General features: G+C 40.1%; 2 protein-coding genes across 2 annotated transcripts; both read right to left on the bottom strand.

The window, feature by feature from the left end:
* Positions 1 to 1,214: 1,214 nt before the first annotated feature.
* On the bottom strand, positions 1,215 to 13,858 carry LOC137272833 (uncharacterized). The gene is made up of 4 exons (XM_067805238.1): positions 13,753 to 13,858; positions 5,500 to 5,758; positions 4,605 to 4,835; positions 1,215 to 3,814 (listed from the first exon to the last, which is right to left on the bottom strand). Exons 2-4 carry the CDS (start codon positions 5,740 to 5,742, stop codon positions 3,227 to 3,229), a joined length of 1,062 nt encoding a protein of 353 aa, XP_067661339.1. The 5' UTR covers positions 5,743 to 5,758; positions 13,753 to 13,858; the 3' UTR covers positions 1,215 to 3,226.
* Positions 13,859 to 15,582: 1,724 nt separating this feature from the next.
* Positions 15,583 to 23,110, bottom strand: LOC137272832 (histidine N-acetyltransferase-like). Its single transcript, XM_067805237.1, has 4 exons — positions 23,008 to 23,110; positions 19,305 to 19,563; positions 17,067 to 17,297; positions 15,583 to 16,424 (listed from the first exon to the last, which is right to left on the bottom strand). The coding sequence occupies exons 2-4, from the start codon at positions 19,545 to 19,547 to the stop codon at positions 15,837 to 15,839; spliced, it is 1,062 nt and encodes a 353-aa protein (XP_067661338.1). The 5' UTR covers positions 19,548 to 19,563; positions 23,008 to 23,110; the 3' UTR covers positions 15,583 to 15,836.
* Between the last annotated feature and the right edge of the window lie 1,734 nt (positions 23,111 to 24,844).

Raw genomic sequence — 24,844 nt, 5'->3', positions numbered from 1 at the left:
GGCATAATTTGTTACAGCCGAATAAAAACCTTCATTTAGTTCACGTCGGAACGTCTTCAGGGCGGGCGGAAGATGGAAACAAAATTGTTTATTATTATTTGCACCAATCTACTCAAAGTCATCTTAATGCTGTGTCATGCAAGGCACACATTCTATAGCGTATTTCATCATGAAGCTACATTATTCAAATCCCTTGAATGAATTGTTAATTTCTAACAGGGGATTTACTGTACCCAAGTCCAGCTGTGGTACAAGTGTCATCAATTCTTGGGTTCGAATCCCAAGTTCAGAGAGAGAGAGAGAGAGAGAGAGAGAGAGAGAGAGAGAGAGAGAGAGAGAGAGAGAGAGAGAGAGAGAGAGAGAGAGAGAGAGAGAGAGAGAGAGAGAGAGAGAGAGAGAGAGGAGCTATAACACGTTACTGTTCGTTTTCTTACCCATGGTCACTGAACATACTTTATTAGGTCATAAGAGAGAGAGAGAGAGAGAGAGAGAGAGAGAGAGAGAGAGAGAGAGAGAGGAAGAGAGGAGCTATAACACGTTACTGTTCGTTTTCTTACCCATGGTCACTGAACATACTTTATTAGGTCATAAGAGAGAGAGAGAGAGAGAGAGAGAGAGAGAGAGAGAGAGAGAGAGAGAGAGAGAGAGAGAGAGAGAGATGCGAAAAGACGCAGTATATAGTAGTTATAGTATTCGATAAAAAGAAGTTTTATGTTTGATATGATATAAGTAAACGTCGCCTTTATTGTTGGGGACGACGAAACCTGTCTTCTTACAAAAATGCACCATGTTTATTCCGACTCTCTGCACTATTACAGCTATACCGATATTGAGTGTCAGCGCTAGTACAGGCTTCACGTACCGATGGCTGATAACATGAGCATTAAACACAAGCACGTGTGTGTTCCTGTTGGTGTATGTTAATGTGTCTCTGTGTGCATGTGCGTGTTAGTGTCTGTGTGTTAGTGTCTGCATGAGGTCACTTGCACGTGTTAGTGTCTGTGTGTTAGTGTCTGCATGAGGTCACTTTCATGCAAGTGTCCCTAAATGTCCGCGTGTGTTAATGGCAGTTTGCAGGCTATATTGGTGTCTATGTGTATCTGTCCTTGTCAAGTGTGTATGATTCTTACCCAGAATCTTTACGGTGAGAGAAGAGGATTTTATACGGTGGGTAATTCGCGTACTGTTTAACATCATAGTCGTATAATATACTATTTTCCGTTTCGTTTGTGCTTTTAATTTCAAAGTTATTAATATCACAGCTTCAACCAGTGGTTGATATCAAGAGCACACCATTGGACCACGACATTACACTATCAACAAGTCACAATGCCTTCTCCACCCAATAATTTTAATGTTAAGACAAAATAACAAAATGTTTCCTAAAATTGGGATAGAAGCGTTATCATACAAAAAATACTAAAGCGGTTCCAAACATATGGCATCTGTGATTTTTCACATAAAACCAAGATTAACCCAGCATGTCAGCCGCTCGTAGACGTCTAGATTTATCGAATGCTCAGGCAGTGTGTTTGCAATTACTATCCTGTCGCTATGTGTTAAGCTCCCAAGGTTTGTCCTCCCAGACATATGTCATCATTGATGCTTCCTTATCCCCTTATCAATCACGCCTGACAAGCCGCCTAGTGCTTCTGTCATACTACTAGTATACAACTGACATTCATTAACTTGAAAAATATCTTTGTGCGATATCTTCTACGGAATATGTTTTCCCGACGAGCTGCCTGAACCTGGCTTCAAAAACGCTTCCCTGAGTCGTCCTTCAGTCAATCAAAATATACTTCCCATGAACATCTTAGACTCACTAGTGTTAATATAACCACTTCCGCCATGCAACTGTTCTACACTATATTTTGCAAAACATTCCATACTGTCAAAAGGTACTATTTACACATGAACTAATGTAATGTAAAACAAATTCATATCGTTGAAAAGATTAGTGTCATGATTTCAGTAAATGATAAAAATCAATGAAAACTGGCGAATTCTTAACAAAACTTTACACCCAAACGCAGCTGTAGCAATTTGATGCACGATCCTCGTGCACTTGGCTCCCTAAAGTCGGTGGATACATATAACATTATACACATACATAACATATAGTGAGTGTTTTAAGAGAGTCTGAACATTTAACGGGAAGTATGCATTAAACAGAATATAGATAGTGCATGACTATGCGTGACTATGCTATACATTAAACATTTCTTATATACATACCTTTAGAAATAAAAACCACACGGATACGTACATTAGCTCTTTAAATTCCAACTATAACAAATAATACAGGCATATATCACGCGTCTTGGAAAAACCAAACAAGACTCTACGTCGTGGAATACTCGAATACTAATCTACACTGAATCAGTTTCAGGTTGTACAGGTAGTACCACACGTCACAAATGACAAAACTAATAATCGTAGTGCTCGAAGTGAAAGTCGAAAATTACAAGCAGTTAACAAAATATCAATTGATATCTTTAAAAATATGGACCTAAAATAAAAAAACCCTCAGAGTAATGTGATTGATGCTGTGGTTCGTTGGCCAATCTCGCCTTTGAACCAAAACATAGACTTGTTCTTAAGCTAGCGATGGACTGTCTAGTTTGTAATTGCACTGGATTTGGCATACGTTTTCACAAAGCAGAAATCGTATCCTTTGATCAGGGAAGAATATTTGTGTTTCTGTCGCTAGCGGATTGAGCTTTTCATAAAGAATTTCTCATTTCATCACAATACTGTCTCATTCTCTGAAGCAGGGGCAGTACACCTTTCATGCTTAAAGGGAATTAGTTCCCCAGTCCGAGATAATATTTTTACAGGATATCCTGAACGTTCACTTTGTACATAAATACATAAATAAGTATAAAAGTATAAAAACTCATAACTGATGTCTGGGCTTGTGACAGAATACAGAATGGCCAGTCCGTGCCAGTTTTGGAACTTCCTTGAAATGGCGGCGAAGAGATTGTTCTGGTCTTAAAAGTACTCGTGATCCCCCTTCTGTTATTTGGACCTCTGCGGAGTCAGCACCGACTCTGCTTTGAAGTCTTCAGTGACCGCGTGAGCCTCGTGTGGCTAGCCTGACTGAGTGTTACTCTACTCTGGTCTCTTTTAATGACTACCTAAGTCATGTCTTGCTGGTCTGTACTGCTCTACTCAGAAGTCTCTTTCAGTGACGACCTGCGCCTTGTCTGGCCAGTCTCTACTACTCTGATCTGAAGTCTCTTTCAATGACGACTTGAGCCTTGTCTGGCCATTCCGCACGTTTGATGCCTAATGAACTCAGGGCGTCGTAGACACCACTCATATCCACAGACTCCGACCCAAAGATGAGGAGGTGGACTCTTTCATCAGCTTCATCTTGCGCCTCTCTTTCACTCCCATTCTTACTTCTGAACATTTCTCGGCGTATCTTTGGAATATTGGCTATCTCTTGCAGGTGCTTGTATACGTGGGCTCTAAGCCCTACAGGGTCGTCTCCGTAGATGTCAAGGTTATAAGCTAAGCCGAGTTTACACCAGTAGCTTTTGCCAAATGAAAGACACTCCCGCGGGGATTTGCCAGTGTGAAAGCAAGCCTCGACAGCGAACATCAGAGGAACGTTTTGAGGATGAGCCCTGAACGGAATCCTGTTCACAATGAGCCGATCCGCTGGAAAAAGGTAGCCATGGTTTTGTTTATTCGACATAAGTCTTTCCAGGTCTGGTTGTGTAGGTACCGAAAACTGGTTGTCATTAAGAGACAGTTTTTTAAGGTGAATGTCGTTCATGTGAAAAGGGAAACAATGGACAGGCTGAAAAGAGAGGAAAAAAAACAAAACAACAGTTGGTCGATAGTTTAACAACTGTTTAGAGAATCATCAGAATAACATGGTGAGGTGAAGGTTTATTATTTAAATTACATGACAAAATATATGTAACGTGTATGCATACTGAAATTAGAAAATATGTTTACGAAGAGTGAGTGAGTTTAGTTTTACGCCGCGTTTAGCAATATTCTAGCAATATCACGGCAGGGGACACCAGAAAATGGGCTTCACTCATTGTACCCATGTGGGGAATCGAACTCGGGTCTTCGGCGCCCCCTGTTTACGAAGAAGATACAACGGTTGATGTTATGATATAATTTATTTTGTACTTGACATTAAGTTGCTCTGGTAAATTTATTATTAGGCTGGAGGAAACAAAGAAGGAAAGCTGAATATTGTAACATTTCATTACAATTTCTACATTATTGATAGGGAGTGTTTAGTGAAGGCATCCATGCCCTGAATGTCTCAATGTATTTAGTGTATAGGTTTGTGTACGTGTGTAAAAATTGCTTCTGTTGACCCAGCAGAAAGTGGGTACCCGGTGGGGTAAGTCATGTAACTAAAAACCTCACAGGCAGCTTTGGTTATCCGGGGTAATAATGTGTTGACCCAGCAGAAAGTGGGTACCCGGTGGGGTAAGTCATGTAACTAAAAACCTCACAGGCAGCTTTGGTTATCCGGGGTAATAATGTGTTAGTGCTTTGAGCATGCATGTGTGGAAAAGGCGTTGTCTGAAAGGCCACTATTATTATTAACCGTATTTGTACATTACCCTTTGCAGAACCAGTGACGAACCCTGTGAGTATGGATGGGACAGCATCGGGTGACCATATTCTGTCTCAAACATTTCATACAGGATGTTGTCATTGCTGGAATACCCTGACCTCAGGTGCTTTAACAGTCGCCCCATCACGCCTTGACCTCTGACGGATCCGTGTGTACGTCCGCCCGTGAATAGCAGCGTCCTACAGCCATCCAGGAGTCTCCCACACACGAAGGCAATCTGCAAAATTACATCACTGAGTTTCTGCAGGGTAAACAGAGGCAATTTTGTTCAAAGTTACTAAATGTTGATGATGTGAAACTAGGCACTAACTCCAACGTATCCTGGGTGCAAAAAAGATAAGGAACTATGGTCCTCATGTGCACTTCTTGTGTGAAACAATGCCATGGAAACACATGAGACACCAAACAACACTCTCCAAAACCCATATACAAATCCGCATGGGAAACAAGCAAGTTACAATACCGCAATAATGCAGTAATCGAAAGCCTTATACTTCACATGGAAACTTACGACAGTCGTTACGCTAGGATAGCACCATGGAACGTGGCAAAAAATGGTTTTACACAAATGTGTACCGTCGGATGTTTTAATCGAGTGTAGGTATCATCTAGAACCAGCAATTTTAGTCTCTTCTGCAGTAAAATCTGCCATGTCAACGAAGAAGCCTTCTGCTATGACAGGGGAGATAACTCATGATTTAGTAAGATGTATTCTTGGGGCTATTTGAGTTCCCTCCACACTGAGTACCTCATTATATAAAGTTAGTTTAGGTGGCTGTGGGAGCCGAGCTGGGCACATCAATTTTCACATACTGTTATTAGGATTAGGAGACAAAGATTTTCTCAACAATTTCTGGGAAAACTCTAAATGGTATACGTACAATTTGGTTGTCGACTTCACCAACAAGAGCTGATATGTTTGGGTCTGTAACTGTTCTGTGGTATCCTGCTGGAAGATAGTCTCGTCCACGTAGCACGTGATGGTTGATGACCATCACGCCTTCGTAGTCGTCGATCGTGGCTTTCCGAAAGGTTACGTTGACGTCCGAAGTGCTCGTACGGTAGGTCCGGTCATGTGCGTATGTCAGCCTCCGTGCTAGTCGTTGCAAAACGTTACGTATCATTGCTGACCGTTTGTCTCTGGAGGAAACACAAGAATTGCTGGAACGATCACACTGTGCTCTAAAACTCAAGTGTATCGTTCGTAAGTGTGCAGATGAAATCTATTTCGAATTTTGTGATTGGTGCATAGTAATAGGTGAGTGGGTGTTTTGTGTTTAGTTCCACAGTACGGGTTTAGTAATATTTCAGCAAATATCACGGCGAGGAACATCCGAAATATCCTTTACACGTTATAACCATCGTGAGACTCGAACACAAGTCTTCGGTGGGACGAGGGAACGCTTTAACCACTTTGCTACCACATCGATTTAAATAGTGATCTAATTCCATCACGGCCTTATGTCTAACATGGGAGGGCAGACCGAAGTGATCCTAGTCTTGGAGGTGTGTGTTTGGCACTTCGATGGAACACACGATGATGGAAATGGTGCCAGCAAACCCAAAAACTTCACTGGGTGAAACGGCATTCGAATTCGGCAGTCATAGGTTTCTGACTAAATACAATAACAGAAACATGTAATAAGCAAAGAAAAGTGAGCAACCTTGAACGTGCAGAGTTATCTCCCCTTTAAACACGGAACGTTCATATTTACCTTCAACTTCAGAACATGGCACCCGTGGCGAGCCACCTCCTCGTGGTGGGTGCTGGGTCACGCTAAGAGCTCGCCAACACCCCCGTAGTGGACCCGGGGGGATATTTGGTCCACCAACCCGTTTGCCGTGGGTTGCGGCCCGTGTCGGCGGAGGAAGGGATCCTGGTGGTTGAGGGCAATAGGAGCTTGCAACCGTGTTCCTGTTGCTCAATACACCACTTTGGCCCTGACTTCGCCTAGACGGGTGACCGAATGGGTCCGGTTCGACCAATCGGCTGGTCATGCCAAGCCCTGTGCATGGAATCTATGTATATTTATCATTGCACAAGTATAATTTGAAATTGATGTAATTTTGGTCTTGGTTTTATTTTTATAAACATGTTTGATTTGAATATTGACGTTCAAAACTTTGCCTAGAGTCGTATGTCCAGAAGGCGATGGCTCATGGGCCAATCTGGTGGATCAATTATTCATAATTCTTCTGCTGGAGTATATCATCCGGGTATCCTTGGTGCTGCAGGCTGGAGGCCCGCTTGCTTTAGCATTGTCCTTGTGATACTCCGTGGTGGGTGGGGAGCTCGGATGATGAAACCTAAATAACTCACCATGGCTTACGAAACCCCCACTAAAAAGAGTAAACGTCCTCTTGAAAATGACCCTGTTGATGACCTCAGAACGTCTAAACACATTGACTACTGGCCACGTTTTATTGTCATTGAGACCAAAGATAATGCACCTTTAAAGTTAAACCCTTTTGCGGTGTCTAAAGGTATTCAAGGCATTGCCGGTGATGTAAAGAACATTAGAAAATTACGTTCTGGTGCACTGTTGATCGAGTGCGCCAAAAGGCAACAGTCAACGAACCTTTTGAACACTGACACTTTCGTTGGCACTCCGGTCACTGTCACGGCCCACAAAACACTGAACACGAGCAAGGGAATCGTACGTGATCGAGATCGCTTACTGGCAGACATGTCTGAACTTGATATCGCTTCCGAAATGAAATATCAGGGTGTATTATATGTCAAACGTTTCACAGCCCGTAAAAACAACACAACTATTCAAACTAATACCTATCTGTTTTCTTTCTCATCACCTACTGCTCCAACATCACTTAAAGCTGGATACTGTAATATCAGTGTGGAAAAGTACATTCCGAATCCCCCTCGGTGTTGCAAATGCCAAAAGTTCGGCCACGGTGTCAATACTTGCACATTGTCTGTTGTGTGTGCTCACTGCAGTGAAAAGACACACACAACAGAAGATTGTGACAGTAACGTCAAAAAATGCACCAACTGCTCAGGCGACGACTCCTCATTTTCAAAACAGTGTCCTGTTTGGAAAGAGCAAATGGAGATAAACAGAATAAAGTTTACTCAAAATATCTCCTATTCTGAGGCAAAAAAAATGGCAAAGAGGTCTGATCTTCCAGAAAGTTATGCTACAGTAGCAAAAACTTCATTGGAGTCTACCCCTAAAATAACAAAATCATCCACAGGCTGCCAAACTACCTTGACTTGGGTAAATTGTGATTCTCCACAGCATTTATACCCTGCCATATCATCTCAGACTGAGGAATCACTTCCTAGTACCTCAAAGTCTTCTTCTGATCACAAATCATCATCTCAGTCACACTCAAAGTCTCAATCGACAGCTGATAGTCAACAAACTGTGAAAAGTAAACCGAAGCCAAAGCCTGATGCTTCAAAACAAGAAAGTGGCAGAGCTCCTAAAGGGTCACAGAACAAAATTCAACTGTTTAATAAATACGGGTCTCTTGAAGACATGGACATTTCTGAAAACGTCCATTCTAGGGCACATAGCTTGTCGCCCTCCAAAAGAGTGCGGGGTAGATCCCCAATAAATCCCCCCAAAAGATAGTTTATTCTAATAATATTATACAGTGGAACTGCAGAGGATTGAGGATTAATTTACATGAATTACAGCTATTAGTCCAAGATTTTACACCTTCAGCGATATGTCTCCAAGAGACATATTTAAAACAAACAGATACATTTGACCTTCGTCAATTTAATGCATATCATTGTTTTTCACCTCCGGGTGATAGGGCCACTGGCGGATCATCCGTTCTAGTCAGACAAAACGTTATTCAAAGCCATGTTTCACTTAATACTAATATGCAGGCTGTTGCAGTTAGAGTTACTTTACATGTAGCGTTTACGCTATGCTCTCTTTATATTTCGCCGTCTTCCACGTTTGCCAAAACTGATCTTCAAGCTCTATATGACCAGCTCCCGAAGCCATGTATTATAATGGGAGATTTAAATGGACACAACCCACTCTGGGGTAGTGTAGCTACAAACACTAAAGGTAAGTTATTGGAGGATTTTTGTTCTGACAATGATTTATGTATTTATAATGATGGTTCCAGCACATATTTACACCCTGGTACAGGGACCTATTCTGCTCTCGACTTGTCACTCACAAATTCAGAACTACTAAATGAATTCGAATGGTCAGTCCACGATGACCTCTGTGGAAGTGACCATTTTCCTACTGTATTAAAAGCTGTAACTCCATCTGATGTTCCTCCATCATCAAGGCGAAATTTTAAAAAGGCTAACTGGGCTTTATATGAAACACTGTGTGCTGAAAAACTTCAACCTGGGCTTTTTATTGACGTTCCCGATGCTATTAAATGCTTCTCTGATGAACTGAATTCCATAGCTGATGAGTGTATACCAATGTCCTCTGTAGTTCCACACATAAGAAAACCATGGTTCAACGATGAGTGCAAACAAGCTAGGAAGGCAAGGAAAAAAGCAGAACATTATTTCCGTCGCCATCCTATGGTGCATCATTTATATAAATTTAAAATTCTAAATGCTAAAGCACGGCGTACTTTTAAACAGAACAAACGCCAATCTTGGCAAAATTATGTATCCAAAATAAATTCTCGGACACCCATGTCCAAGGTATGGAACATGGTGCAGAAAATTAAAGGTAAAGGTACTAAATCTACTGTCCATCATCTTAAACATGGAGATCAGTTACTTACGGATAAATCTGATATTGCAAATAAACTGGGTGAAACCCTTGCTAAACACTCTTCCTCTTCCAACTATTTACCTAAATTCCAGCAATATCAAAAACAACAAGAAAAGAAAACTATTAATTTCAATTCTGATAATGGAGAAGATTATAATGAAACATTTTCTATTCATGAACTCCATACTGCTCTTGATCAAGCTCATGACACTGCTACAGGAGCTGATAACATACATTATCAACTTCTGAAGCACTTACCAGAATCCTGTTTAGAGACACTCTTGTATATATTTGATGATATTTGGACTTCCGGGAAATTTCCTTCTTCATGGCATGATGCAATAGTGGTACCCATACCTAAACCTGGACGTGATCATACGGATCCGTCCAATTATCGTCCGATTTCATTGACAAGCTGTGTTTGCAAGACCATGGAACGCATGATAAATAATCGACTTGTTTGGTACTTGGAAACTAATAACCTTATCACAGATATACAATGTGGTTTCCGGAAAAACAGAAGTACAGTCGATCACTTAGTTCGTTTGGAATCATTTGTAAAAAACGCACTAATTAACAAACAGCACGCTGTGTCTATCTTTTTTGATCTTGAAAAAGCATATGACACAACTTGGAAATATGGCATTTTACGAGATTTACATGGCTTCGGTTTGCGAGGTCGTTTGCCTGAATTTATAGCCAAGTTTTTAAATAACAGACAATTCCAGGTCCGTGTGGGTTCTACCCTGTCTGATCATTACAATCAGGATCAGGGTGTTCCACAAGGCAGTATTTTGTCTGTTACACTTTTTAGCATAAAGATAAATAGTTTATCAAAAGTTTTAAACGATTCAATTGATGGATCGTTATTTGTGGATGATTTTAATATTTCTTGTCGTGGTAAAACCATGCATACTATTGAACGGCAACTGCAGCTGTGTTTAAACAAAATAAATAAATGGTGTCTTGAAAACGGCTTTAAATTTCTAAATCCAAAACTAATTGTATACATTTTTGCAGAAAATATAAGCCACATAAGGACCCTGAACTCTCTCTAGATGGCACTCCCATCAAAGTTGTGAAGGAAGCTAAGTTCTTGGGTCTCATTTTTGACTCACACTTAACGTTTCTACCACATATTAAATCACTTAAAACTAAATGCCTGAAAGCACTTGACTTATTGAAAGTGGTTTCAAATTCAAAATGGGGAGGGGATCAAGCTACCCTTCTCCATCTATATCGATCTCTCGTGCGTTCGAAACTCGATTATGGCTCCATTGTCTATGGTGGAGCCTGCAAAAGCAACTTAAAACTATTAGATTCAGTCCATCATCAAGGTCTAAGACTTTGTCTTGGCTCCTTTAGAACTTCACCTGTTGACAGCCTGTATGTCGAGGCTGACGAACCATCTCTTGAGCAGCGACGTATAAAATTAGCTTTACAGTATGTAACAAAATTATATTCAAATGAGTCCAACCCTGCATATAACTGTGTTTTCAATCCCCTGTATGAGGATTTATACAAAAAGAAATCTTCTCTTGTTCCGCCTCTTGGTTTAAGAATAAAACCACTTATTTCTGCTGCCAGCACTGAGCTGGAAAACATAGCTCCTTCCCGTCTTCTTTCTTCTCCTCCTTGGCAGTTGGTTAGGCCACAAGTTGACCTAACATTAACGACTTTTAAAAAATCAGAAACGAATGAATTACAGTATAAACAAGTATATAATCAACTGAAACATAAATATAGCAATTATAAATCCTTATTTACAGATGGGTCCAAGGACGGTGGCGCAGTTGCTTGTGCCACTGTCTTTGGATCCAGAACAATATCTTCTCGATTACCAGATAATAGTTCTATTTTTACGGCAGAAGCTAACGCCATATTAACAGCTCTCAAATATATTCAAAGACACCCTAAACGTAAACAATATATAATCTATTCCGACTCTCTTTCTTGCCTTCAGGCTATTAAAAATATCTCTTGTAAACATCCACTTTTAATAGAAATTATTGAATTGTATAATAATCTTGCCACTGGCCAATACGACATCATCTTTTGTTGGTTACCCAGCCACGTAGGTATTTCCGGTAACGCAATGGCCGATCTTGCTGCCAAGGCAGCACTCAACAAATCTGTGACACCACTTCTTATTCCATACTCTGATTATAAAGCCAGCATTAGAACTTACATCCGTGATCTGATGCAGAAGAAGTGGGACACCCAAGTGGGCATAAATACATTACATGCAATAAAACCCTATATTGGTTACACCTACTTGGGTTGTCAGTCCAGATTTGAAGAGGTCATCATGCGGCGATGTCGTATAGGCCACACCAGATATACACATGAATACCTTTTGAAAGGTGAGGATCCTCCGTTCTGCATCCCTTGTGATGAAAGAATCACAGTCAAGCATATCTTGCTTGACTGTGTTGAGTATTCCACCACAAGGGATCAGTATTTTAATTCACATACTATGAAGGATCTTTTTAACAGTGTTAGTCCTCATTTAATTATTGCATTTTTAAAGAAATTAAATTTGTTAACCGAACTGTAAGTAGATAAATGTTTTAAAATTGGAAGATTAAATTAGTAACTCAAATCGTTAGTGGCTGTACCCTCAAAGGGGGTTGAAGTACCGTAAAATAATTGTCCTCCTGAGAGGGTACGTAAGTCCAAAAACATTTGACGTAAATTTCAGTTTTCCAGCTTTTTAATCGTAGAATAAGTGTGTTTTTACTTCATAGCTAGATTTGTCTAAATTGCTAACAGCTGAAGGGATGATGTAAATCCAGCTAGGGTCCATGCAGGAAGCAGATGTACTGTAAGTCACCATGGTCAATAGTATGGTGATCTACCTTCAGTTGTTGGCAACCTATAGCTCATTTTTATATTGTACTGTCCTCTATAGATACATTGTTTTAGGTCTATTCACTAGTTTTATATTCTATTCTGTGATATTCTATGCAGTTTTATTGTCCTTCGTTGACAGGGTTTTACAATGTCCGTGCTAGTAATTCATTTGTATTTTTATAATTAATCGTTCTCGTCACGATATGGCTGCAATACTGCCGATGTGACGTTAAATACTAACTCACTCACTCACTTCAGAACATTGACTTTCTATGTTTGTTTGAAAGAATCTTACTGTGTTGGAAAAGTGAGATTATCGATAACGTATTTCTTAACTTGTAATTGACGCTAACCATTGAGTCTGACAATAAGAAAGGCGGAACTGTATTGGGTAAAAAATTTGTTTACTCTCAGATTGGTGACTGCATGTTTCTTTCATGTGAAATGTGGTACAGTTTCTTTTTAATCAAGTGGGATATTATATAGGCTTCGCCAACACTCTCGCCCCAGTTATCTTCTTCAGCAACATGTCCCCACATCATACACCTGGCTAGGGTGAGAAGCCCATTCTAAGTGTCCCCGACCGTGATATTGCTGGAATATTGCTGAAAGTAACGTAAATCCATACTCACTCTTCAGAAATAGACAGTATACATCATTGTATGGGAAGCCCAAACCGTGGGCAGTAAGGGTTGTTGTATGAGGTGTATATGTTTGCCCGATGTGTTAAACTGAGATGGTGACATTCGGTCAGATTTGACCCACAGATCTTTTGTTGCATATATAACTGGTGTTTCCTATTCTCGCGGTACGGGTTCTTATCGTATGAATGCTTGGTGTAAAGAGACGTCTCTCTAACATCTGCATCTATCAGCTGCCTGACCCATCAGCTGTATTACCACTCTTGAGCTCGGTAAAAAACAAGGTCGTCCGCCACTGACGTAATGACTCATCTGCTATTCTCGCGGCATAACGAGGAAGTAACGTTATGAAGTTCAAGGAAATGGAATCCTGTCGGAAAGGGCGGGAAAAAGTTATGATTTCTGTAATTTGGAGAAACTTCGTTACATAGCAAATTTTTCATCATTCCCAAACCTGGACCACATCCCAGTTACCGGTCAGTGATGTAAACAACCGCTTAGCATCACCGATCTCGGCAGAAGCGTGTTTTACAGCGAGAATAGGAAACCAGCGAGAGAATAGGAGCCGGACCTATACATGCATAAATATTATAACGGCATCTTACGAAGCGGAACCTTAAATTGGTAATACCCAATCCAAACATACAGCAATTAATTTAGTAGGGACTTTCTGTATTGAGGCTGTAATATGCGGACTGAACGAAATGCATACCCCATTATCTTAGACTATGTGTCATGAGAAATCACCTTGTGGTGAGTACCATTTTTATATGTTAGCCCGGTACATACAGATTTACGCTTCCATACGCTTCACAGGGACTCTTTTTTTACTCTCATATAGACATTAATGCGTTATGAAAATATCATTAATGACAGTATGTACTTCTCCGATGTACTAGTATTCACCTGCACTTACCTTGTACCACTGAGTGTCACGTACAGGTGCAGATATAAGATAACAATGTGGAATCAACAGTTTCCAAGATTAACTGCGGTATGGCCTCCCAGTCCTCGCCCAACTACAGTTGTAAACTAAACCGCACGCCGTATTTACTACCCGCGCATTGACAGTTTTGGTCGTAGGCTGTTCCGAACTTAAACCTCTTTAAAAAGTAGGAATCACCCGATAAAAGTGACCGATCTCATAAACATCACTGCCCCTTTTTGAATTGAGCTTATTTCACTAACTGCCACAGACAGTCTTAATCACTCCGTCATAAACACTCTTCTCTCGTTTTCCAGATCGGCAAGTATGTCACCTCGTGCAGACAAAATAGGCTTGGCATATCTGATAAATTAACTTAGACATCTATGCTCAGAGTAGTTAGGTTTCGTACGAACAATTTAAGGTTATCGTTCGCAAACTTTTACGCTACTTACTTACCCAGGAACACCTCCTCATTCCAACTATGCCATTGTCAGAGTAACAAGATAGATAGATAGTTACCGAGGATGATATTTCACAGCGCTGACCTGTGTCTGACCTGTCTTCACGAGTTACAGTGCGTGCAGTAAATAGGGTTTTACGACATTGTGGACTGTTTATCCCAGTTCTGGTCGCTACAGGCTATACATCATGTCATTCAAACAGGGCTGTCTTGCAAAAGCAACCGCAGCGCTGTACTTCCATCTAGAGAGCAGCCCTGTGGTGTAGTGAGTGGTTTAATATCCAGCCATGTCACACCCAAACAAGTTGAACACGATGCATGCTGTTATCCTGCATGTTGTCCAGACAGATTTATGTTCTCACAACAGACTCACAGAAAAGTCCAAATGTGCGCGTACGGAGAGAGAGAGAGAGAGAACACGCTACTGTTCGTTTTCCTACCCATGGTTACTGAACATACTTTATTAGGTCATGGCCGCTCCACGTAAGAGCATGGGTACACAGAAAAGCGTTCCTTTATATATTTCCGGATTTCACCCACAGTGCAACAATACGTTGTGAAGAAGCCTGGGAAAGGATAAAGGAACACTTGTACATTAGCGTGTTCCCTTATTTGTTAACACGAGTATATCGCTGCGCACATACATTAGCTCTTCAACCCAGAGCAGTCTTCATCATCGAAAGACTTCACATTAGCAACTTACATTAGTGGTACAGTGGCTCTTCCATGACATGATCACGGGACACAAGGCTGTCCTAGAAAATCCTAGAAATCCATATGTATATTTGTATATATCCACAAAATCACAATGGAGCTCAGAAATATCTCATTTCTGTGTCCTCATGGACCCTCCTAATCATTCTAGATCTGAATCTGACTATTTAAAACTAAATTTAAAAAGAAAGAAAGAAAAAACTATGGAAGATACCCGAGCGAACAGGCCCACTGATTTTTGTGAAGATACATTTTCTGCCTTAAAATGACATTTGCTGGCTGAACATTACGTGAAAATCTAATAATACAAGAATTTCAAACCTTCTGGTCCCAAACTGCACTCCATTTGGCATGCGTTATCACACACCAGAAACTGTGACATTCGGTTGGGGAAAGTATCCGACAATCTGTCGGTTTCTGTAGCTTTACTTGGACTTTCAGTATGATATTTCTCATTCATTACTTATGAGAAGGCCTCTGTATTTTGTCAACAACGGGCAGTGTACTTTAGTAATGTTTAAAGGGAATTAGCATCTCAACCCGATAGTAACAGCTTTATATGATATCCTGAAATAGTATGTTATTTCATGAATAGACATAACGTACCAGCTGATCCTCATGGTGGAACCCTCTTGAAGTGGTGGTGAAGAGCAAAGGTCGATACTTTATTATCCGTTTACAAAATCTCTGAATATCAGAACCAAATGAGTTGAATTTTGAAAATCAAAATAAACGACAAAATGCATGTAATGTGTATGATTAATATGAATAGAGAAAATGGGACAAGCATGTGTTGTTGATCCCGCATCCCTATGGGATCCCGCTGGCCCAAGAAGTTCTCGTGATCTTCCGAGCTGGTCAGGTATTTGGGTGACATCTGCCACTTATCTCTAAGGTACTAGTCTAATCTGCAGTCTCTTTCAAGGACGACACGTGCCGATTCCGGCCAATCAGCATTGTTAATGCCTATTGAACTCAGGGCGTCATATACAACACTCATATCTACAGACTCCGACCCTAAGATAAGAAGGTGGACTCTTTCATCAGCTTCATCTTGCGCCTCTCTTTCACTCCCATTCTTACTTCTGTACATTTCTCGGCGTATCTTTGGAATATTGGCTATCTCTTGCAGGTGCTTGTATACGTGGGCTCTAAACCCTACAGGGTCGTCTCCGTAGATGTCAAGGTTATAAGCTAGGCCGAGTTTACACCAGTAGCTTTTGCCAAATGAAAGACACTCTCGCGGGGATTTGCCAGTGTGAAAGCAAGCCTCGACAGCGAACGTCAGAGGAACGTTTTGAGGATGAGCTCTGAACGGAATCCTGTTCACAATGAGTCGATCCGCTGGAAAAAGGTAGCCATGGTTTTGTTTATTCGACATAAGTCTTTCCAGATCCTGTTGTGTGGGCACCGAAAACTGGTTGTCATTTAGAGGCAACTTTCTAAGGTGAATGTCGTTCATGTGAAAAGGGAAACAATAGACAGGCTGAAAAGAGAGAGAGAGAACCAATAATAGATAACACTATTCACAGAATCTGTTAAGTAAATCACCCCCACTCCCACCCCCCCCCACAAATAAATAAATAAATAAATAAATAAATAAAACAACTAAAAATCCAAAGAATAAAAACAGCCCCCCCCCAAAAAAAAAACAAAACAAAAAACAAACCCCAATCCCCCCAAAACGAAAGAAAAAAAACAACATACCCAAAAATCATAAACAAAAAAACCCACCAAATTATATTATATTTTATGCATTTTTTCAATTTCTATATTATTGATAGTGAGTACTTAGTGAAGGCTTTCACGCATTCACGCACTGTGCGCTGTGTGTCGTGAAGCAATCAGCGTACAGGTTTGTGTACCTGTGTGTAACGATAGTACATGATACGTAGTTTGATTCTTTTGATCACTGCACTCCATTGACTTATGAGTTCGATTTGCATGGAATGAGCGTAATATGTAAATTGCACATGGGGGTAGCGAAGTGGTTATTAGGTGTTGACAGATAGACTCCAGTTCGATTCCCGACTTAGTACACATTATAGTGCAAGCATACATCATTCTTATGTTTTTTCTTATGTTTATCTTCGAAGGTGAATTAGAATTATGTTGATATGCACATTACCCTTTTCAGAACCAGTGAGAAACCCCGTGTAAATGGTAGGGACAGCACGTGATGACCATATTCTGTGTCAAACACTTCATACAGGATGTTGTCATTGCTGGAATACCTTGACCTCAGGAGCTGTAACAGTCGATCCATCACGCCTTGACCTCTGACAGATCCGTGTCTACGTCCGCCCGTGAACAGCAATGTCCTACAACCATCCACGAGTCTACCGCACCCGAAGGCAATCTGCAAAATTACACATCTGTGTTGATGTATTTCTACAATAAGAAATATTTTCAGATTCTTTTAAGATATAAGAAAATACCGTGTGCTTAAGGTTGATGATGTCAAACTGGATACCATAATTGGGGCTAATCTGATCACCTTACAACAGATCTTGGTAAGATAAAGATATGCATTTTTCCTTACTTCACACTTAAATGTCGCTCTCTGATTGGCTGAGCGCTCTTCTATTATTTTCAATGTACCCTGCTCACAAGCGAGTAACATTTCAATGTACCCTGCTGGCAATGCAACTCCTTTGTTACTTTATCGTAGTAATTCTTTATTTCGATTAACATTGAATCACGTTTGATTAACGATGTTTTTGATGTAAATCGATGGAAGGGAGACAACTCTAAATTTGTTTTTTTTGTCTGCCAAATCAAGCGATGACAACAAAAAGATTTGTACCCGTGCTTCAAACAATCAAAATTAACATTTAGCTAAAGGTGTTCTATAAGATAAACACGTTAATCACTGGTGCCTCGGGACCCATGGGTTGATGTACCCTATGTGACCACTGAACAACCTATAATGCCGCTAGAATGAACAAAATTAAGGTCTATCCATTGAGAAACACGTTATGTCTGTGTCCTTTCTTGCATGAAAGCACAGAGTTTCTGTAGGAATATCTTGAAAAAGAAATCAAAAGTCGTTTCTCCTTCTGATAAGCAGGACCACACGTCATATCTTTATAGTTTTATCTAAGGCACAAACTTCCTGTATCGGAGTTGTGGTCTGACCAGACTGCCCATGCTTGTTCTGATCTAAAGAAGAACTGTCCATAGTCCTAGTTACGTTAGGGCTGTTCATAAGAATGTTCACGTGGCAGTCCACAATATTTTTCAGTTTTGAACTGTCCATAGTCCTAGTTACGCTAGGGTTGTTCATAAGAATGTTCACGTGGCAGTCCACAATATTTTTCAGTTTTCACAGGAGTGTACACATTGAACTTTCATGCGTTCTCTGCTCTTCCAAATTCAGTTCCACATCTTTATTCTCTGGGGCAGCCTCTTGAGATTGTCGTACATTGCATGTATTTCTCGGAAGAGATCTTCTGTACGTATTTCATACGACTGTACATCCACGTGCTATTCTACGAGAGCTTTCTTCCATTTCTTTTTGTCATGACTGAATTGCTTCGCCTGAACTGCATCTCTATCTGTCAGTTCTGAAAGTTCAGCTGCACCTCGATTGTAGCAGTCAGCTTTTTGGACCTCTTGCTGAAGAGTGCGGCCGGAAGGTTTTCAATAAATTTTGGGGGAGGGAGTAAAAATTATGCATCATTGTGCACCTCTGGGTGTCTTCAAATTTCCAGTGAAAATACTCACCTCAGGTGATGGCAGTTCGGAACAACACAGCCAGAACTTTCATCATGAAAGAAAAGTCCTGAAACAGTTTATGCGTCTTTCTGTGTGTGCACCATTCATCAATGGTGAGGGATGCCCGAACTTTTTCGCCAAGTGAAGTCTTTGTTATTCTTGTCTAGGGGTTTCAGTACATATATGAGGACTGCATCTAGTAATCATCTCATTCCTGGTATCTACAAAGCTTTTCAATTTTCTCCTACTCATAATCTGTCCAAGCCGCCGGCAATTCGGGATACTGAACATCGTTGGCCTTCCAGTCCCAAGTCCTAACTGAATATTCTTCAAAGATCATCTGTATACTGTAGACAAATGAATGTCATGTCTACATGCTAACTCTTTTGCATTAGTCACATCTCTTTCAAAATCATCTAGAACCAACCATGTCTGTCTCTTCTGCAGTAATATCTGCCATGTCAACAAAGAAGCCGTCTGCTATGACAGGGTAGATAACTCTTGATATAGTAAGATGTATTCTTGAGTTGCCCCCCATATTGAGTACCGTATTACATAAAGTAATATCGATTTTCACATTCTGTTATTAGGATTAGGAAACAAAGATTTTCTCAATAATTTCTGGGAAAACTGTAAATGATATACGTACAATTTGGTTGTCGACTTCACCAACAAGAGCTGATATGTTTGGGTCTGTAACTGTGCTGTGGTATCCTGCTGGAAGATAGTCTCGTCCATGATGCACGTGATGGTTGATGTCCATCACGCCTTCGTAGTCGTCGATCGTGGCTTTCCGAAAGGTTACGTTGACGTCCGAAGTGCTCGTACGGTAGGTCCGGTCATGTGCGTATGTCAGCCTCCGTGCTAGTCGTTGCAAAACGTTACGTATCATTGCTGACCGTTTGTCTCTGGAGGAAACACAAGAATTGCTGGAACGATCACACTGTGCTCTAAAACTCAAGTTACATTATTGTGCATTATTAATGTTTGACATTTATGGACATGAAGGTCAAGTACATTTCCACGGGAAATAATGATGATTAGTGAGTGAGCGATTTGGATTTTAACGCCGCATTGAACAGTGAACAATTATGAGTTTAGTAATAGCTGAGCAATGTCAAGGCTCAAGGGAATCCTGAAGTGATGCTGATCTTATTTATTTATCACGTTCGCGAAACACACGTGCATGACGATGATGCTGACAGACCTAGAACCAGGATTCCAACTCTCAAAGTCTTGCAGTGATGTGTATGTTAACCACAGGTAAATGCAACTGGGCAAATTTTCTCGTCATGACAATGTACTGGGTCCGTCATCGTTGGAAAATGTGGTGGCATTTTAACAGTGACGTGGACCAGTGAGAGGCCTATTCGCCGTCCTGTGTTTTCAGAATTATCCATTAATATACTGAACCACAAAAGAAAAACAAAACTAGATTAAAGCTTTTGTTCTTACAAGATTGAACTTTTATCATCAGGGTACGGTTTTGTTAACATGTTTTCAAAACCCAACTGACAGTTATTACAAACATCAGTGTGCTTTCTGACGAAAATGCATATTGACCAAACGCACGTAAATGACACCGAATGATAATCGTTAAAATTAAACCCTGCCAAAGTCGTGACAACCCTACCAATGAAAGCGAGTCCAAGATAGACAACTGCAGCTGGACTCGATCAGATATTTCGCAGAGTATAGGGCCTAATTGTACTTTTTTATGCTTTTGTTTGGTTGAACACTAAAAGTGAATCCCGAAAATATATTAACAACAATTATTAAGTTTGAACCCAGTCCTCCGCTTTGTCAGTTACACATATTACACCTCTCGAAAACAAGGACGATGATGAAGGGCCATCCTTATTCACTGATTTTGAATTAATGCCAGGCTGAATGAATATTTTAAGCTTGTATCCACGTAAGAAGATGGCAATAAAACTTTGCCATTCTTTGGGAAACGCACTGACGAGGAGTTATGTGATATCGTTATAACCCAAAGGGAAATTTCTGATATTATTAAATGTTTACTTGAGAAACAGGTTTGTGGTCCACATAGAAGAAGCCATAGGTTACTCAAGAAAACAGTTAATGCAACAGGTAAGGTTTTGTGTCTCTTATTCAGTTACTCACTGGAATCATCCACTTATCCCACTTATTGGAAAGTAGCACATGTTATGCCATTATTTAAAAGGTTATCGTTCTGTTGTTTCAAATTATAGACCAATATCTCTCATAAGTTGTGTAGGGAAAGTATTTGAAATGGTGTTCTATAAACATCTGTAATATTATTTTCATTATAATAGCCGGTTTTCAAAAAGGCCACTCAGCTGTACATCGACTACTTGAATTGTATAATCAAATATCTTTGGATAATAAGGAAATATTTTGTATGGTGTTTTGTGATGTTTCCAAAGCCTTGGATCGTGTCTGGCATATGAGGCTTATGTGTAAAATGGAAATGTATGCTTTAAAAGGAAGCATACTCCAGTGGTTATCAAGCTATGTAACCAGTCGTAGGCAATCTGTAAATCTTTGTGAATAGAACACTGTCCAAGCCGGTATAACTGACAGTTGGCGTTCCCCAAGGATCAGTATTTTATTGTTTTCATAAATGACATTGCTGATGAATTAAATTGTTTGAAAAGGCTGTTTGCTGATGACACATCACTTGGATTTTCATAAAGTGCTTATAGGTTTCTTGAGTCGACTTTAAGTTCCAACCTACAGAAATTGAACTCTTGGGGAAAACATTGGCTGGTTAAATATAGTCCAAATAGAATATTTTTACTCTCAGGAAGCAAAGTGATATCATAACTTTAGACTTTGATGGTTGTGAAATTAGTAATGTAAATGAACATAAACACTTAGGTCTGGGATGGGAAATAGAATAAGCATATCGACCAAATAGTAATATTAAGCTTCTAAGGTGATAAATTCCATGCGTAAATTAAAATTTCTAGTGAGTAGACAAGGCAAATTTAGAATGAGATTTATTATCACACGATTTATTTATGTGTATCAGACCACATTTTGAATATGTATGCGAGATCTGGGATGGGTGTAACTATGAACAGTCACGGAGACTAGAACAACTACAACAAGAAGCAGCCCGTATTGTTACTGGTCAAAATATACACCACATAAATATCTCTTTTTTGAAACTGGGTGGGAAAAATTATCGGTACGTTGGGAAAGAAGAAAGTTAACATTATATTATAAATGTAATGCACCTTCATATCTGTTAGATTTACTTCCTCAGACTGACTCTGACTCTACAACTTATGATCTTAAAAACACTGAAAATTTTGTAAGACCGTTATATAGACTGAAACACTCATGTCAATCTATTATCCCATCAACTGCAGTATTGTGGAATAATATTCCATTAGAAAAGCGAATATTACCATCAACAGAAACTTTTAAATCTTATTTGAAAAAACCTATTGACATGGCGCCATCGTATTATTCATAGTCGTAATGTAAGTGAATTGAATTAAGATTTATTTTATGTTAGCAATAAGCCAGATTCAAAATATATTGGAAAACTTATTCCTTATCCTCTTCTTCACTGAATAAAATATAATTAAATCAAAACCCGAGGTGTCCTTCCCCCAACTCGAGCTGTTCTCTTCAACCTTAGCTGTACTTTACCGAAACCCAAGCTATCATTCACTCCAAACCGAGCCATCCGTCACTCCAACTCTCAAAATCAAGTCATCCTTCTTTTCCAATGTATCATGATCATTGTCGCAGGTTTCATAAAATGTTCTCTGTTCACGTTGAAGACAATTCAAAACTAAGACGCTAAACAAACAAACAAACCAACTAAGGTCAAAATATTCTCAATAATTTAGATCACAGCTCATCTTACTGTAAATAATAGTAAAAGTGATTATTTTTTAAAACATGTACGGGGCGGTGGGGGAGTCTAGTGGTTAAAGCGTTCGCTCGTCACGCCGAAGACCCAGGTTCGATTCCCCAAATGGGTACAATGTGTGAAGCCCATTTTCTGGTGTCCCCCGCCGTGACATTGCTGGAAAATTGCTAAAAGCGGCGTAAAACTAAACTCACTCACTTAAAACATGTACGAAGTCTGACCGTAGTGTGAACGATCTTATCAACCCTGCTGACATATTCGAAATCCCAGTTTTTTTCACAGACCGTCTTGAACACTCCTCCAATCTCGGTAAAACCTGTCTCTCGTTTTCCACACCGGCAACCGTTTGTCACCTCGTGTAGACAAAATAGACTGGGCAGGCATGGCATCTTATCTAACTTAGAAATCTATATTCAGAATAGTTAGGTTTCCTAAAACCAATTCAATGTCATCGCTCGCAAATTGTCCCACTACTTACCCAGAACCACCTCCTCACTAGAACTAGGCTATTGTCATAGTAACAAGATAGTCTCCGACACGAGGTGGCGTGTGTCTGAACTGTAATCACTAGCGCGGCCACTGAAACCGGTTGCGTGAATTATAATAGTATACCAGTGTAATGACACACGGTTTCACAGGGTTGTGATACTGCTGAAATACGATGCCAGGTTACAAAGTATTCAGGAGACTGTACAACCTGCTGTCATAGCAATCTGCTACACAGAGTCTGTACTATGCATGGTATTAGCTAGGAGAGTTATATTATCATGTTATCCAAAACAGGGCCGTCTTGCACAGTGCTGTACCTCCCATACTTGAATCCAGAGATGTTGTCCCGATTCTCCGAAACAAACTTAAATCTGAGACATTCAAATTTGAGAAAATTTCCCAGAACGAACTGAAATAAATATTATACTTAACAGTTGACAATTTGAGTTTGGTGGATAGATTTCTTAAATGGTTTGGGTTTTTCTATTTAAGATATGCAGTTGAGTTTAAAACTCACCTGTTTCAGATTGTAATTTGCATGTGTGGACACAAAGGATCGCTCCATTTCATTTATAAAGGCATGTAAAGTGATGGCACGGTTATAGGATTAATAGACTTGAATACTGTCTGTCGGACTTCTAATGAGGATTTCAACTTTTGCCTTAAATTTTCTCTTCATCCGGTTATTGTTTGCCAGTTTCGCACTGTAAAGTCATGTGCACCAGGTCATGGTCTAAACAAACTCTATAATCTTAGTATGTATCTGTTCATCTTCAGGTAAGCCGTACTGAAAGCTGCTGTTAACGTAGATAGATCCACAAATGATAAAAAACACCTTTGAAACGTACCAGCAAGTTTTTCATTAACTCCAGAAGCAAGCAATAGTGACATGGTGTCGATGGAGCTCCCATCACTGTTGCTCTTAATATGTTGAAAGGACGACGTAAAATAGCCTCATGGATGGTGGATGGAAGTCTTCTTACTGTTAATACGAGGGAAAATATCAGTTACATAAAATTTATGGTTGTGGGTGATCATCTCAGGATTAGACCAATTTCGTTCATAAAGGATACTGATGTGGACATCTACGTCCACATCGTTTGAGTTCTGCACTATCACCCACAGACAGTGGAAACATCTTTCCCCCAAGAAGAAAGAAAAATCTGATTCATTGTTCCATCCTGTTACGTTTTCTGGGGTTCCTTGGAAATCCTGCTGATGGTCAGATCAGTTATGACCGAAACTATGCCGCGACCAATCAGCGGGAGTGTCGAGGTGACACGTCTTGGAACACACAATAAAGGTGTGTTATTCCACGAGGGCAATGCACCTGTCGTTTTCACTTGTGGCTGAATACATGATCTCGTTTCACGAGCCCCGTTTTCACCAGATTTGCATCATCAGACTTCTACCTTCTCTCCAGCTTGACCAACAGTTTACAAATGATGACGTCTCTGCTTCTGCTGCGAAGGAGTTTTATATCACCAGAAGGTAGCAGTATGCAATTTGGTCCAGGCATTCGCATTGCCCAGGATATGAAGATACACCCAGGGCAGTCAGAGGAACAATATCATGTCTTGGTATAAAACACCGACTACCAGAACACATGCTACGGGCTACGCGAATGTCACTTTATACAATAAAGGTTCAAACTTCATATCATGTTGAATAGTAATACAGCTGTTGTACAGCCACAGACAACTTCTTGGTCCATATCTGTGATCAGCTGACAGATTTTGAATCGTGAAGCTGTATTACTGTGAATGGTTTCTTTGAATCGTGAAGCTGTATTACTGTGAATGGTTTCTTTGAATCGTGAAGCTGTA

Source organism: Haliotis asinina, chromosome 2, assembly GCF_037392515.1.
Source record: "Haliotis asinina isolate JCU_RB_2024 chromosome 2, JCU_Hal_asi_v2, whole genome shotgun sequence".
NCBI lineage: Eukaryota > Metazoa > Mollusca > Gastropoda > Lepetellida > Haliotidae > Haliotis > Haliotis asinina.
This window is presented reverse-complemented; position numbering and strand designations above follow the sequence as displayed.

Bases quoted from the DNA above. Each gene is read 5' to 3' on its own strand.
- LOC137272833 (XM_067805238.1), bottom strand. From the start codon at position 5,742: ATGATACGTAACGTTTTGCAACGACTAGCACGGAGGCTGACATACGCA. The intron at 4,836-5,499 runs GTACGTATACCA...GTAATTTTGCAG, and splicing joins GTGAAGTCGACAACCAAATT to ATTGCCTTCGTGTGTGGGAG. The intron at 3,815-4,604 runs GTAATGTACAAA...CTCTCTTTTCAG, and splicing joins CGTCACTGGTTCTGCAAAGG to CCTGTCCATTGTTTCCCTTT.
- LOC137272832 (XM_067805237.1), bottom strand. From the start codon at position 19,547: ATGATACGTAACGTTTTGCAACGACTAGCACGGAGGCTGACATACGCA. The intron at 17,298-19,304 runs GTACGTATATCA...GTAATTTTGCAG, and splicing joins GTGAAGTCGACAACCAAATT to ATTGCCTTCGGGTGCGGTAG. The intron at 16,425-17,066 runs GTAATGTGCATA...CTCTCTTTTCAG, and splicing joins TCTCACTGGTTCTGAAAAGG to CCTGTCTATTGTTTCCCTTT.